Source organism: Rhincodon typus, chromosome 47 (genome assembly GCF_021869965.1).
Source record: "Rhincodon typus isolate 14 chromosome 47, sRhiTyp1.1, whole genome shotgun sequence".
NCBI lineage: Eukaryota > Metazoa > Chordata > Chondrichthyes > Orectolobiformes > Rhincodontidae > Rhincodon > Rhincodon typus.
The window spans coordinates 5598372-5615391 of NC_063378.1; the positions used below are offsets into that span (position 1 = coordinate 5598372).

The 17020-nt window shown below is 42.3% G+C and overlaps 1 protein-coding gene across 1 annotated transcript; it reads left to right on the top strand.

The window, feature by feature from the left end:
• The first annotated feature begins 222 nt into the window (after positions 1 to 222).
• LOC125487961 (carcinoembryonic antigen-related cell adhesion molecule 2-like) lies at positions 223 to 15956 on the top strand. Its single transcript, XM_048620674.1, has 8 exons — positions 223 to 286; positions 466 to 783; positions 5983 to 6261; positions 7069 to 7206; positions 8425 to 8504; positions 11041 to 11082; positions 11167 to 11210; positions 15460 to 15956. Exons 1-8 carry the CDS (start codon positions 235 to 237, stop codon positions 15482 to 15484), a joined length of 978 nt encoding a protein of 325 aa, XP_048476631.1. The 5' UTR covers positions 223 to 234; the 3' UTR covers positions 15485 to 15956.
• The last annotated feature ends 1064 nt before the right edge of the window (positions 15957 to 17020 follow it).

Here is a 17020-nt window from a genome sequence, read left to right on the forward strand (position 1 = left end):
GCCTGCTCTGGTGATTTTTTAAAATTATTACTTCACTATTCCTGTTCTGAGCTCCAAATGTTGAATGGGAGAGTCCCAACATCAATATTCTAACTCTCATCTGCTCCACGTAGTTGAGTAACTCTGACCCAATTCAGAGCCATGTTTGCTTTAGTTAAAAATTAATCTGGTTCATTAACCAGGGACCGCTGGCAGGACACTGGCTAGAACAGGAACCAACACTGCTCTGTTAGGATGGAGAGAGCCCGGCTCACTGCCCTTGCTGTTTGGTCACTTCTATTTGTCGGTGAGAGTGAATTTCTCACGTTGGTATTGAGGGCTAGGACGAAGACTGTGGGGTGGGAGGGGATGGTGGTGAGGATAAATTAAATACAACCTCAGCAACTGATTTCATAATCTGCGCCCTGTCACCATTTACAATTTAACTGTCTGAACGCTAACCTGGGATTCTTCTTCCCCTTGTAGTTGACTCTGAGGCTTTGACCATCTCAGTGAGTGAGAGGCTGATTAATGCAGCAATCGGAAACCCTGTGATCCTGTCAGTCAGACCGTCGGAGAGGGTGAGGAGTGGGGTTTGGAGACACAACGGTTCAGATGTCCTTGCGTGGATTGGAGAAACATCAGATATTAATAATCTTTACACAGGACGGGTGGAGTTCTTACACAGTAACGGCTCTCTCTTGCTCAAATCAGTGAATGTTTCAGACAGCGGAGAGTACAGTGTTACAGTGAACTCATTCACTGGTGATACAACGGATGCAGCAATGAACCTTTTTGTATTTGGTGAGTAACAGGAGTGTTTTCCTTATCCAAGCCATTGTGAAATTTACCATTGCTGATGGCCTGGGTGAGTCAAGAGAATTTTCGAGTCAGGGAGTCATACAGCAGAGAAACAGACCCTTCGGTCCAACCAGTCCATGCTGAACATAATTCCAAACTAAACCAGTTCCACCTGCCTCCACTTGGCCCATATCCCTCCAAACAGTTTTATTCATGTGCTTATCCAAATGTCTTTTAAATGCTGTAACTACACCTGAAACCCATCACCTTCTATGGAAGTCCACTCCAAACACGAACCATGCTCTGTGTAAAAAAAAATTTGCCCCCATGGCCTTTTTAAATCTCTCTCCTCTCACCTTAAAAATATGGTCCCTAGTCTTGAAATGCCCCACCCTTGGGAAAAGACACCTGCCATTAACCCTGTCTATATCCCTCATGATTTTATAAACCTCTATATGGTTGCCCCTTAACCTTTTACTCTCCAATGAAAAGAGTCCCAGCCTATCCAGCCTCTCCTTATAACTCAAACCCTGTATTCCTGGCAACATCCTGGTAAATCTCTTCTGAACCCTCTCCAGCCTAATGATATCCTTCGTATAACAAGGTGACCAGAACTGGACACAGTGCTCCAGAAGAGGCCTCACCAACGTTCTGTACAACTTCGACATGACTTCCCAGTTCCTATACATACAGGTCTGTGCAATGAAGACATGCATGCTAAATGCCTTCTTAATCACCTTGTCTACATAGGATGCAAACTTCAAAGGATTATGGATCTGAACCCCTAGATCTCTGTTCTACAAATCAGCTCAGGGCCCTGCCATTAATTGTATATCTCCTGCCCTAGTTTGTTTTACCAAAATACAATACCTCGCAATTATCTGAATTAAACTCCATCTGACACTCCTCAGCCCATTGACCCAATTTGTCAAGATCTCTTTGTAATCTTAGATAACCTTCTTCACTGCTCACTGTCATCCACAAACTAACCATTACTAACTATGCCTTCCGTATTCTCATCTAAATCATTTATTTAAATGACAAACAAAAGTGGACCAGGCACCAATCCATATGGAACACTGCTGGTGACAATCTCTAGTCCAAAAAATAACCCATCACAACCATTCTCTGTCTCCTGCCTTTAATCGAATTTTGTATCCCATTGGCAAGCCACTATTCAATCATGGCTGATAACCCCATTCTCCCGCTTTCTCCCCGTAACCTTTGATCCCCTTGACAATCAAGAATCTATCTCACTCCGTCTTAAATATACTCAATGGTCTGGCCTCCACAGCCTTCTGTGGCAGTGAATCCCATAGATTCACCACTCTCTGGCTGAAGAAGTTTCTCCTTATCTCTCTTCTAAGAGGTCTTCCCTTTACTCTACTGTCCTCAGGTCCTCGTCTCTCCGCCCAATGGAAATATCTTTCCAACATCCGCTCTGTCCAGTATTCTGTAAATTTCAGTTAGATCCCTCTTCATCCTCATAAACTCCATCAAGTATAGACCCAGAGTCCTCAAACGTTCTTCATATGTTAAGCTTTTCATTCCTGGGACCATTCTCGTGAACCTCCTCTGAACCCACTCCAGGGCCAATACATCCTTCCTGAGATATGAGGCCCAAAACTGGGCACAATACTCCAAGTGTGACCTGACCAGAGCCTTATAGAGAGTCAGAAGTACATCACTGCTTTTATATTCAAGTCCTCTCAAAATAAATGCCAAAGTTGCACTTGCCTTCCTAACGACTGACTCAACCTGCAAGTTTACCTTGAGAGAATCCTGGACTAAAACTCGCAAGTCTCTTTGCACTTCAGACTTCTGAATTTTTTCCCCATTTAGAAAATTGTCCATGCTTTTATTCTTCTTAACAAAGTGCATGACCTCACACTTTCCCACGTTGTACTCCATCTGCCATTTCTTTGCCCACTCTCCGAACCTGTCCAAATCCTTCTGCAGCCTCCCCACATCCTCAATACTACTCTCTCTATCTATCTTTGTATCATCTGCAAACTTAGCCAGAATGCCCTCAGTTCCTTCATCTAGATCATCAACACATAAAGTGAAAAATTGTGTCCCAACACTGACCCTTGTGGAACCCCACTTGTCACCGGTTGCCATCCTGAGAAGTACGCATTTATCCCCACTTTCTGCTTCCTGCCAGACGGCCAATCTTCTATCCATGCTAGAGCCTTGCCTCTAACACCGTGGACCCTTATCTTACTCAGCAGCCCCCTGTGTGGCACCTTGTCAAAGGCCTTCTTGAAGTCCAGGTAGATAACATCTATTGGCTCTCCTTGGTCTAACCTGCTCATTATTTCCTCAAAGAATTCTAACAGATTTGTCAGGAATGACCTCCCCTTGATGAAGCCATGTTGACTTTGCCCTATTTTACCATGCACTTCCAAGTATTCGGAAATTTCATCCTTCACAATGGACTCTAAAATCTTACTCACGAACCGAGGTTAGGCTAATCGGCCTGCAATTTTCAGTCTTTTGCCTTGCTCCCTTTTTAAACAGTGGTATCATGTTAGCAATTTTCCAGTGCTCTGGGACCCTCCCTGACTCTCGTGATTCCTGAAAGATCACCACCAACGCTTCCACTATCTCTTCAGCTATCTCCTTAAGAACTCTGGGATGTAGTCCATCTGATCCTGGATATTTATCCAACTTCGGGCCATTCAATTTTTCTAGCACCTTCTCCTTGGTGATGGCCACCATACTCAATTCTGTCCCCTGACTGTCTTGAATTTTTGGAGTATTACTCGTGTCTTCCATTGTGAAGACTGATGCAAAGTATTTCAGTTCCTCACACATTTCCTTGTTCCCCACTACTATCTCTCCAGTTTCATTTTCCAGTGGTCCAATGTCCACTTTTGCCTCTCTTTTGCCCTTTATATATCTAAAGAAACCCTTACAGTCCTCCTTTATATTACTGGCTAGCTTGCCCTCATATTTAATCTTCTCCCTCCTTATTTCTTTTTTGTTGCCCTCTGTTGGTCTTTGTAAGCTTCCTAATCCTCTGGTTTCCCACTGCCCTTCCCCACAATATATGCTTTCTCTTTTGCTTTTATGCTATCCCTGACTTCCCTAGTCAGCCATGGTTGCCTCATTGTTCCTGTACCATGCTTCTTTTTCCAAGGAATGAATTTTTGCTGTGACTCCTGAATTAGTCCTCGAAACTCTTGCCATTACTGTTCCACTGTCTTTCCTGCCAGGGTCCTCTCCCAGTCCATTCTGCCCAGCTCCTCCCTCATGCCTCTGTAGTTGCCTTTATTCAGCTGTAATACCATTACCTCTGATTCTAACTTCTCCCTCTCAAATTCAATCATATTATGATCACTGCCTCCTAAAGTTTCCTTCACCTTAAGCACCCTTATCAAGTCTGCCTCATTGCACAACACTAAATCCAGTATTGTCTGTTCCCTAGTGTGCTCCACCACAAGCTGCTCCAAAAAGCCATCTCTTAGACATTTCACAAAATCCTTTTCTTGCAATCCACTCCCAATATGATTTTCCCAGTCCACCTGCATATTGAAGTACCCATGATCACCGTAACTTAGCCTTTCTTACACACCTTTTGTATCTCATGGTGTATCTTGCACCCTAGATCCTGCCTATTGTTTGGAGGCCTGTACATAATTCCAACAATGTCTTTTTTTACCTCTGCGGTGCCGCAACTCTACCCAAACAGATTCTACACTATCTGACCCTACTTCATTTCTTACTATTGATTTAATTTCATTTTTTACTAATAAGGCAACCCCACCCCCTCTGCCCAACTGCCTATCTTTTTGATAAGGTGTATATTCAGCTCCCAATCCTGATCCCCTTGCAGCCTGTGATGTCCACCACATCATATCTGCCAATTTCGACATGCGTCACAAGTTCATTTACCTTCTTTCTCATACAGCGTGCATTCATAGATAACACTCTCAGTCCTGGATTAACCGTCCCACTTCTCATTGTCACTCGTTTATCCAGTGTGCTTGAAGTTTGATTCCTAATCTTTTCCAAATATTCTGTCCTATTTGTGTCTGTGCTGGAGATTTACCTCGCCTGAGTTCTCCTTTCCAGATATTTTTTTCATATTTTTCTACCCCTACAGATGTTAACCTGCTGCTTTGTTCCCCACTGGGGGAATTTTTACCCTTGCCTTCCCCCCACTTTCTAATTTAAAATCCTGTTGACCAGCCTTTTTACCCTTTTTGCGACAACATTGGTCCCAGCTTGGTTCAGGTGTAGGCTGTCCCAACGGTACAGATGCCAGTGCCCTATGAAAAGGAACACCTCTTTCCCACACCACTCTTTTAGCCACGTGTTTACTTCCCTCATTCTCTTGACCCTAAGCCAATGTGCTTGTGGCTCAGGCAGTAATCTGAAGATTATAACCTTTGAGGACCTGCTCTTTCATTTCGTTCCAAGCTCTTGATAATCCCTGAAAAGTCCTTTTTTCTAGTCTTGCCTATGTTGTTTGTTCCAATGTGGACCACAACAACTGGACCTTCCCCCTCCCTCTCCAATATCCTTTCAAGCCGTTCAGAGATATCCCTTACCCTGCCACCAGGCAGGCAACACCATGCGAGACTCTCGATCCTGCTTACAAAGGATACTATCTATTCCCCTGATTATAGAAACCCCTACAACTACCACTTGTCTTTTTGCTCCCCTGTCTTGGATGGGCTCCTGTGCCACAGTGCAATGGATGAGGCTGGATAGGCTTGGAACATTTTCTGCTGGAGCATAGGAGGTTAAGAGGTAACCTTATAGACATTTATAAAATCATAAAGGATATAGATGAATGCTGTCTAGGGTAGGGCATTTCAAGACTAGGGCCCATATATTTAGGGTGACAGGAGGGGAATTTTTTTTACGTAGAGTGGTTCGTGTGTGTGGAATGAACTTCCAGAGGAAGCAGTGAATGTTAGTACAGTTACAATGTTTAACAGACATTTAGATGAGTACATGAATAAGAAATGTTTAGTGGGATATGGGCCAAGCACAGGCAGGTGGGATTAGTTTAGTTTGGGATTATGGTCAGCATGGACTGGTTGGACCAAAGGGTCTGTTTCAGTGCTGTATGACTCGATGAAGTTTTACATATATCGTGGATATATCATATTTTAGTATTTTTATAACAAAATATTTAAATGTTTTATCCAGGATGAGTGGTTGATTCTTAATTTCTATTTACCTTCACAGAGCCAATCTCCTCTGTGTCTATTACATCCAATGTTTCAGAAGCAGTGAACGAGAATGACACAGTTATCCTGAGGTGCCATGTACTTGGAAATTGGACTGACATAATTTGGATCTTCAATGGGAGTCTTGTCAACAGCAATGGGGAGATAAAGCTTTCCTCAGAAAAGGCCACATTGATGATAATTAATGTTGGCACAAGCCATATCGGCAGCTATCAATGTATTGCACAGAGCCCTGTGAGTGAAAAAGCAAGCGAGGCTTACTTCTTGAAATTGGACAGTGAGTATAGTGTATTCAGATTGATTCACAGTGAACAGTGCACTAATGTTTGTCTGCAATGGTCTCTGGTACAGTTTACTTTGTTACAGGCTCTTATGTTCACAGTTTTGTTATGAGGAGAGATTACAAAACATTGGTGAGGCCACATTTGGAGTGCTGCGTACAATTTTGGTCGCCCTGCTTTAGGAATGATGTTATTAAACTGGAAAGGGTGCAAAAAAGATTTACAAGGATGTTCCCGAGATTGGAGAGTTTGAGTTATAAGGAGAGATTAGATAGCCTGGGACTTCTTTCGCTGGGATATCAGAGGCTGAAGGATGATCTTAGGGAGGTTTATAAAATCATCAGGAGCATGGATAGGGTGAATAGCCAAGGTATTTTTCTAGGGTGTGGGAGTCCAAAACTAGAGGTTTAAGGTGAGAAGGGAAAGATTTTAAAAAGTGATTGGATCAGATTGGGATGCCTGGCTGGCACGGATGGGCTGGACCCAAGGTTCTGTTTCGATGCTGTATGACTTTGTGACTCTATAATTGCCACTTGATAGCACTGTCACAATATGCCACCTTGCTGGTGATGGGGAGGAGGTTAGATTTGTTCTGCTTTTGGTACATTTACTCAATTTTTCACATTTCTAGGTAAATACCAGTGTTGTACCCATTGGGGAAAATGGGACCAAGCAAGATCCTACTCCGAATGGATAATCCTGTGCAGTAACCACGTGATCTCACCATCAATGTTCAACAGGCCACTTGAAAGTAAGCAAAAGCAATGAGGATGCTGACTTAAACCCCTTTTTTTGTTTTGTAGCTTTCACCCAGTCAGATAACTGCAGCAGTAACGAATGGAAAGCTGCTATTGTGGTTTTGGCTGTCACCTCCATCACAGAGCTCATGGCTATCGCTGTCTTACTCTTCAAAATCCAGAAAATGTCTCGGACACAAACAGGTATGTTCATAGGGTGACAAAACTCGATTTATTCCCAAACAGAGACCATCGCAGATGGTGTCAACACGGCTGTCACAATGGGTTATCAGTGAGGGAGTAAAGGAATTATGAGTGGACTGGATACAGTAAAGAGGGAGGAGTTGTTCATGCACATGAAAGGAATATGAGTCAGGGCCTGTAGGTTTCAAGTGATGTGCAAAGCAAGGGTGATGTGAGGAAAAGACCTTTTTTCACCCAGCGAGCTGTTAAGAGTGTGGAATGCAATGTCTGGAAATGTGTTGGAGGCAGGTTCAATGGAGGCACTAAAGAAGGATATTGGATGGCTATTTGGTGTGCAAGGGGAGATGCGGTAAAAAGCAGGAAATTGGCACTTGGGGATTAGAACCAGGCCACACACAATGGGCCAAATAGTTCATTTCTGCTCCGTAACAATTCTGTGAGGATACTCATCTGTGGGGATAATTTAATTCGCCCATCTGTTAAATACCACCATGCTCAATTTTGTAAATTTTTCCATTGAAGGTTTTTTTTGTTGTTCAGTAATTCTAGAGAAGTAATGCACTGTTGAACAAATGAAAATAGGGGCAGTTATTATATGTATTTGATTGAACAACTTTATGAAAAAGATACATTACATCTATTCAAAAATAACTAGAATATGTCTGCCTTAAGTATATATCCTTGATGACAGGAGTAACAGCTCCTGTTAAAAGTTTCTGTGGAAAAATGAGTTGATTTATCCTGCATCTGATGGATGGTAGCCTTTACTTTGAACACAGCGGGGGGCAAAACTGAGACAAGACAGGAAATCTCATTATCTATGACACTTGCTTCAAAATTTTTTGAGAGCAGCGTTTGCCAAGGAAGGTGAGCTCAGCAAATCCTCCAGTCAGAGCAAAATACTGTGGATGTTGGAAACCTGAACTGGAAACAGAGAATGTTGGAATAATCTCAGCAGGTATAATAGAAAGGAACAGAGTTAACGTTTTGAGTCTAGTATGACTTTTCTTCAGAGCTGACAGATTTCCAACCATTTTCCAACATCTTTCAGCTCTCAAGAAGAGCCGTTCTGGATTCGAGAAGTTAAATGCTTCTCTCTTTCTCTCACACACACAGATGCTGCCAGACCTGCAGAGTTTCACTGGCATTCTGTGCATGTATTTCATTAAATTCTCTACCTACCTGGTTTAGTCACCTCTGTTGCTGCATTGATTTCAGGAAGATACATTCTACCTACAGTGAGTGGTACCATCAGCATGCCAACCTATGAAAACCTCATGCCATCAGAAAATGATGAGGTAAGTGCTCATTTTAAGGCTACTGTTATTTGTATCAGTTAAACAAGAGATGTTGCAATTGCAGTAATTTTTTAAACCAAAAAAAAAACCGAGAGAACTCTTGAGAAATTGTTTCCAGTAGCAGGAAATTCAGTGATGAGTTGAAAAGTTTCAAATAATTGGAAAGAAATTGGAGGATGGGTAATTATTACTAGATTCAGATTGTCAATTCTGACCTGTGAATCACTGTTTCAAATGTGACCATGATGTGGCTTTAAGAGGTGTATTTTGTCCTGGTTTTTTTTTTAAGAGAGATTGACTGAGAAATAATGAGCAGTCTGTGGTAATGTAAACAATGTGTAAATTCTTGGGGTTTTTTTGGAACAATAGAAGCTGCCTGGATGGGTGTAGCCAGCTCTCACTGACCAGGATTTCCAGTCTTCTTTTTTGGCTTTTTGACTAAGTAGAAGCAGTTGGAGCTTTGGAGAAATAGAAGCTATATTTCTCTGTTACAGCTAGAAGCTGGGTTTCTCTTCCTATTGCTGGCATTGCATGTGAAAAAAATCTGATTTCTGAATTTGCTTTTTCAACAAAGGGTGTGTTTATGGGACGTCACTACATTGGAACAGTTAATTAGTAATCATTACTCTATCTGTTATTCTAAGATTTCCAAAAGAGTTGTTATTCTAAGTTTTTCCTTCTTTTGTTTTATTTTATCCATAGCGTTTGAATAAATTGCATTTTGCTTAACGTCGAGTAATTTGACCAATCAAATTGTATCAGGAGCACAGCACTTTATATTTGTCTTTAAAATAAGAAAAAGTTAGGGTCTAGGCTACCTTCTTAATATATTTTGAGGGGGTCTGGTATGGTCCATAACACAAAGGGTAGGTGAAGCAAACGGAATTGTATCAGTCAATAAAGAATCTAAACATCTCCCATTGGCATTCATTACTGTCACTGAATCCCATACTATCAACAGCCTAGGGCTCACCATTGACCAGCCACTGAACTGGACTAGTCGTATAAATACTGTGGCTACAAGATCAGGTAAGGGATTGGGAATCCTGTAGCGAGTAGCTCACCTCCTGACTCCCCGAAGCCTGTCCACCATCTAAAAAGGCACAAATCAGAAGTGTGATGGAATACTCCCCACTTGCCTGGATATGTGCAGCTCCAACGATACTCCAGAAGCTCAACACCATCCAGTTGTACAGCATGGAAACAGACCCTTCGATCCAACCAGTCCATGCTGACCAAACTGAGCTAATCCCAACGACTGCGTTTGGCCCATATCCCTCCAAACCTTAGATAACAAGGTGTAGAGCTGAATGAACACAGCAGGCCAAGCAGCATCATAGGAGCAGGAAGCCCTCTACACCTTGTTATCTCAGATTCTCCAGCATCTGCAGTTCCTACTCCCTCCAAACCTTTCCTGTTCATGAAGTTATCCAAATGCCTTTTAGACATTTTAAAAGTACCTGTATCACCACTTTCTCTGGCAGGTCATTCCACACATGAACTATTATCTGTATAAAAAGGTTGCCCCTCATGTCCTTTTCAAATCTTTCTTCTCTCATCTTAAAAATATTCCCCCCTGTTTCGAACTCCCCCAACTTCGGGAAAAGACTCTTGTCATTCATGTTATCCATGCCCCTCATGATTTTATAAACCTCAACCTCCCACATCCCAGCCTTTCCAGTCTATTTTTATATATGTCAAACCCTCCATTCCTAGCAACATCCTAGTAAATCATTTCTGAACGCTCTCCAGTTTAATAATATTCTTCCTATAACAGGGCGACAGAACTGCACACAGTACTGCAGAAGATGTGTGTTGTTGAACTCTTATGATGTACATCTCATTGTCTTGCATGGGTTGGGGATTGGGTGGACTAGGGCAAGGGCTAGTTTGCAGGGCACCTCCAACTGTATGGGATGGAGTTAGCCATTGAATGGAATAGGTGCCAGACGTATTCTTAATGCGAAAATCCAACAAAGCAATAGCAGTCCTTTCATTTCAGCATTGTTAATGCTCAGGATATTTAAATTATAGAACGAAAGGTCCCAAGGGACATTCCCGAGACTATTACAACTCTTATGCTTGAAATTTTTATATCCCTCTCCACCCCACCACCCCATGAATGTACTTGATTCTTTAAACTTGTAAAACAAAACATTGATTTAAAAATTACAGTCAGTAAGAGGGGGCTTGGTGGTTCAGTAGTCACAGCACCAGGGACCTAGGTTCGATTCCACCCTCGGCAACTGTCTGTGTGGGTTTCCTCCTGGTGCACTGGTTTCCTCCCACAGTCCAAAGATGTACAAGCTAGGTGCATTAGCCATAGAAAATACAGGGACAGGGTAGTGGGGTGGGTTTGGGTGGGATGCCCTTCAGAGGGCTGATGTGGATTCAATGGGCCAAATGACCTGCTTCCACACTGCAGGGATTCTATGAAAATAAACAACAACATGTCTCAATGCAGCATGTTACACTTTGAGATGCTTCAATACAATTGTTATACTTTCAACATTTAATATATCAATTATCTTTACAGAAGGAACATGGAGATCAGGATCAGACCGATTCGACCTACACAGTATGTTTCTCTGTATTTCAATCATTTCAGACACTTTTACTGTTGAAACTGATATGAATTAGCTTTGGTATCTTTTTCCTCAAGGATCTACAGCTCAGTGACACATCAGTCTATGAACAGTTGGAAAGGTACGTTTAGCTTTGTGACTCCTGAATAATGGATTCAGATTTTTAGTGAAGTGTAACTAAGTTCGACTTGCCCCAGGGCTTAACACTCACTTTCAAATTGATCGCAATGAATGTTGGGTATTTACTCGACCAATTTCATTGTGGTATAGATCAAAATAACATTTACAGTCATAGACTGATAGAGTTTTACAGCACAGAAACAGGCCTTTCAGTCCAACTCATCCATGGTGACCAGATTTCCTAAATTTATCTAGTCCCACTTGCCAACATTTGGCTCATATCCCTCTAAACTCTTCTAATTCATATACCCATCCAATTACCTTTTAAATGTTGCAATTGTACCTGCCTCCATCACTTCCTCTGGCAGCTCATCTCATACACGCATCACCCTCTGCGTGAAAACTTTGCCCCTTAGGTCCCTTTTAAATCTTTCCCCTCTCACCTTAAACCTATGCTCTCTAGTTTTGGACTCCCCTATCCTGGGGAAAAGACTTTGGCTCCTCATGATTTTATAAACCTCTATAAGGTCACCCCTCGGCTTCTGACGTTCCAGGGAAAATAGCCCCAGTCTATTCAGCTTCTCCCTATAGCTCCAACCATGGCAACATTCTTGTAAATATTTTGTGAACCTTTTCAAGTTTCACAACATCATTCCTAGAGTAGGGAGGCCAAAATTTAATGCAGTATTCCAAGAATGGCCTTATTTGGATATTCGGATAAAATGAAACAAGGAACTGCGATTGCCGGAAATCTGAAACAAGCAAAAACGAAATGGCTCAAGAAATTCAACTGGTCTGGTAGCATCTGCGGAGAGAAAGTAGAGTTGGGCTGAAAAATTGCATACGGAGCTCAATTTGGATAAATGCAAGGATAGGGCTTATACAATTAATGGTAGGGCCTTGTGTAGTGTTGTAGAACAGAGGGATGTAGGGTTGCAAATACATAATTCTTTGAAGTTTGCATCACATGTCAGCAAGGTGGTTAAAAAGGCATTTGGCACGCTTGCCTTCATTGCTCAGTCTTTTCAGTATAGGAGTTGGATGGTCATGTTGAGACTGTACAAGATATTGGTGAGGCCTTTTCTGAAATACTGTGTCCAGTTCTGGTCGTCCAGTCTTAGGAAGAATATTATCAAGCTGCAGAGGCATCAGAAGAGATTTACCAGGATGTTGCTGACAATGAAAGTGTTGAGATATAAAGAAAAGCTGGATAGGCTGGGACTTTTTGTCACTGGAGCATAGGAGATTAAGGGGTGACCTTATCGAAGTTTATAAAATAATGAGGGGCAGAGGTTGAGTTAACTGTAGTTGCCTTTTCCCTAGGATGGGGGATTTCAAGACTAGGGGGCACATTTTTAAGGTGAGAGGAGAGAGATTTAAAAAGACATGAGGGTAATTTTTTTACACAGAGGGTGGTTTGCTTGTGGAATGAACTTCCTCAGGAAGTAGTGGATGTGGGAACAATTACAAAATACAAGATACATTTGGATATTGGATAGGAAAGGTTTGGGGGATATGGGCCAAGTACAGATGGTGGGAGTAGTTTAGTTTGGGATTATGATCGGCATGGACTGGTTGAACCAAAGAGTCTGTTTCCATGTTTTATGACTCTATCCCTCTATTAATCTCTCAAATCCAGTAAGCCTTCTTCTGAATGGTCTGTTCAGAGGAACTGGGGGACTGTATACACTTCTTGTCACCTCATTGTAGGAAGGATGTGATTGCCCAGGATGAGTGCATTCACCAGAATGTCACAGTTTAGCTATGAAGAGAGGCTGGATAAAGTCGGGTTGTGTTCTTTGGAGCAGAGAAGGTTGAGGGGTGACCTGTTAGAGATGTGGAAAGAAATCATTCAGTCAATCAAGTCTGCACCAACCTCCAAAAAGCATCCCAGCCCTATATAGCTCCAGTCCTCCAAGCTATCCTTGCAAGCCCACATTTCCCATGGCTAATCCACACAGCCTGCACATCCCTGGTCACTGTAGCCAATTTAGCATGGCCAATCCATCTAACCTGCACATCTTTGGACAGTGGGAGGAAATCAGAGTCCCCAGAGGAAACCCACACAGACACGGTAAAAACATGCAAACTTCACAAAGACAGCCATCCAAGGCTGGAATCGAACCTGGCTCCATGGCACTGTGAGGTAGCAGTGTTAACCACTGAGTCACTGTGCTGCCCAAGGGGTGTATATGATTAAGAGGGGCATGGACAAGGTGGACAGGAAGCAACTGCCTCCCTTAGTTGAAGGGTCAATAACAAGCAGGCATCATTTTAAGATGAAGGGCAGGAGATTTTGAAGGGATTGAGGAAATGTTTTTTATCTCTCGGGTGATGGGGGGCCTGGAATCCCTTGCCTGGGTGGGTAGTAGAGGTGGGAAACCTCACAACCTGTAAAAAGTACTTGGACATGCACTTGGAATGCTTAACATTCAAAGCCTATGGGCCAAGTGCCGGAAATTGGGATTAGTGCAGATCGGTGATGGGTTCTCATTTGGTAGGTAGAGACCTGGTGGACTGAAGGGCCTGATCTGTTCTGTACATCTCTATCAACCACCCCAGATCGATGTAGGCTGAGGAAACTTGGCAACAACACAAAAGCACTCACTCCTTAAGCCCTATTTAGCCCTAATGGTGCAAAACCATGAAGTTGCAGATTATATTGGGGTACAATTCTGCCTCTGCTACTGACCCACAGTGCCTTATGAATGCCCAGTTTTGAGTTGCTGAATGTGTGTAAAGTTATCTCATTTGTCACATTGGTGATGCCATCCATCTTCATGGAGGATATCCTCAATGTTAAGACAGGACCTTGTCTCCAATACAATCATGGATGGACGCACCTTAGGCATGCAGTTTGTTGAGGGTGAGGTTAATATATTTGTTCCGTTTATTGGTTTCTACAGTATCTGCTGCCGACTTAGTCTAGCAGCTTTGTCCTTTAGGAATTAATTATATTTGTGCTGCCGAGCCAATGTTGATCGATATTGAACTCCTCCACCCAGTGTATACTCTGCACCCTTTCCCCACACTCAGTGCTCCCTCCAAGTGGTGTTCAACATGGAGGGGTACTGATCCATCAGCTGAGGGAGGGTAACCAGCAGGAGGTTTCCTTACTCGTGTTAGACCCGATGTCATGAAATTGTATGGGATCCAGACTCAATGTTGAGGACTCCTAGGGCAACTCCCTCCCAACTATATCTCATTGTGCCGCCACCTCTGCTGGTCCTATCCTTATACCTGGGGATGGTGATATTGGTGGCTGGGACATCATCTGTAAGCTATGATTCTCTGAGCATGACTGTGTTAGGCCACCACTTGATGAATATGTGAGACAGCTCTCCCAATTTCAGGCACTAGCCCCCCCGATGTTAATAAGGCAACCTTTGCAGGGTCAGTAGGGCTGTGTTTGCCATTGTAAATTATAAATTTATTTACATAGAATATAGGAGTTGGAGTAGGCCGTTCAGCCCATTGAGCCTGCTCCAGCATTCATTTTGATCATGTTTGATCATCCAACTCAATAGCCTATTCCTCTTTTCTCCTGATATTTAAATGCCATAAGTTGCTTACAGTGTGTCATATCTTTTTACATGTTGTCCGAATTCACCTCAGCCAGTTTGTCCATCATCCTTCACTCTTTCCTTTGTTCCAATTTAACACCCTGGCTTCTAATTGAACAGCTTCACATTGAAAGAGAATGTAAAATTCTATCATATTATAGTCAGTCATTCGCAAAGGTTCTTTTGCAACAACATTATTAACTGGCACTTTATCATTACATAATATTAGATCTCAAGTAGCTTGTTAATACACTGCTCCAGAAAACCATATCTAACACAGTCCTGAAACTCATACCTGACAGCATTAACACTGATGAGGATTACCCAAGTCTATAGGCAAACTGATATCATCCCTGACTACTGTGTTACCAGTGCTACATACTGCACTAATCTCTTCATTAATACCGTGCCCCACGGAACCTCTGCTGTTATGCAAATCCTGCCAATTTTTTTTTCAAAATACCATGTCTTTTTATTTTTAGCTGATGACTGAAAATCAGAAAAATGGATGCTGCTATAAAAATAAAGGTTTGCAAATAGTTTCCAATTTGAAAAGAAAACAAGTAAGCTAAGTGATGCATATAAGACAATGCTATGTTTTTGGAGACAGTGGGTCCAAGCAAATTGGCCCTATCTGTTGTGGGTTCAGGGAAGCTCAACATAGTAACAGCTTTCTGATTGGTCCAGCTGCAGCTTAGGACAGACCCCGTGAGTGAAATACAAATGGAAACCTCTGAGAGCTGAGTCTGTACCAGTCTTTTCTGCGTGATCCCTCCTACTCGCTGTTGGTAAAAGAAAAACTACATTCAGAGACACTGAAAGAAAGAATTCTGAAATATAAAGGGGAAAGGAAAGATGTCGGGTCCAACCAATCAACCAGTGAAGTGAGGACTGTCCATCACTTTGCAGACAACGTCGATAAGAATCAAGAGGATTGTGAGAATGGCTTATTCTACTTTAGCAGTTTGTACTAGTGATACAGAACCACTTTTTTCCACTGCCTATGAACTCCTTATCCCCGCCATCCTCAGTATTTGTGACAAACTCTTTGTCTCCTGTGTTTTTTTTTGTGAATGAGGGATAAAAGGTGTATAGCTAATGTTTAATACTAGTTTAGTAATTAATACATAATTGTTATTTTATTAAAGTGTATATATTTATTATAAATAGAATTACTTATTCCATTCATGGTGAAAGTGATGTATTCTGTTTTGGTTCCAAATTGCACTAAATTGATTTGTGAGACCTAACTGGATTTAAACACGTCTGTCACAAGTGGGACACAATAAGAGCTCACTATTTCCAAGTGGGTCATGACAGTTTGTCACCTCCTGCTGCTTTTTAGTTCCAACCCAAACAGATTCCACAGATTGTTCTCCCAATCCGTGATGTTCCCTTGCTAATGTAATGATGCTCTCCTTTATTATCAGCTCAGCGTTACTTCTTTCCCCGTTTTGCCTGTCCTTTCTAAACATTGAATATCCTTGGCTATTCAGTTCCTAGTCTTGATCACATTGGAGCCAGGTTTCAATCATGGCATTTGCTTCTGTTTATTTGCTTTGGTTTCTGTTGGGTCATCCAACATCTTGCACAAGTTGCTTACTCTCAGGTAAGACTGGCTCTTACATTTCTGCTTTCTGAAATTCTTCTGCATTGTAATGTTAGTCGATGCCTGTCTTCATTTTGGCTGCCACTTTCATATTCCACTTCATCCCTTCCTGTTAACAGATTTGCCTCCTTCCAATTTGGAGCTCTCCCTCAGATTCCCATTCTCATGCTAAGTGAGTTTAAACCCTCTCTCTTGGGAATTTCAAATCTCTCCACGAGGATATTGGTCCTAGTCCTGTTAAAGTGGAACCTCATCCAGCTTGGACAGGCCCCACCTGCTCCACGACAGTTCCCACCTGTGCCACAACAGGTCCCATTTTTCTTTTTTTTTCTTTTTAAGATTTTTCTCTTCTTTCTACCCAGAAAAGTTATCACACATAATGGAGCGGCCTTCCCACCAGTAAAATCACCGTGACTTATTAAAAATTAAACCTACCACCACTGGTCAAACACCCCTTGTAACCAATTGAATGTTCACAAGCAAAGCTCATTACAGGCAATGCCAACCATCGAATGTGAAGGGGTGTACAGGGAGAGGGAAGGGGCAAAATCAAAATAGAGTTGGAGGGGGAAATAGAGCACTGTATCCCCAGGGTGCCCACCTCTCTCTTATGGCATCGAGAGGGTTGGTGGTCACCGT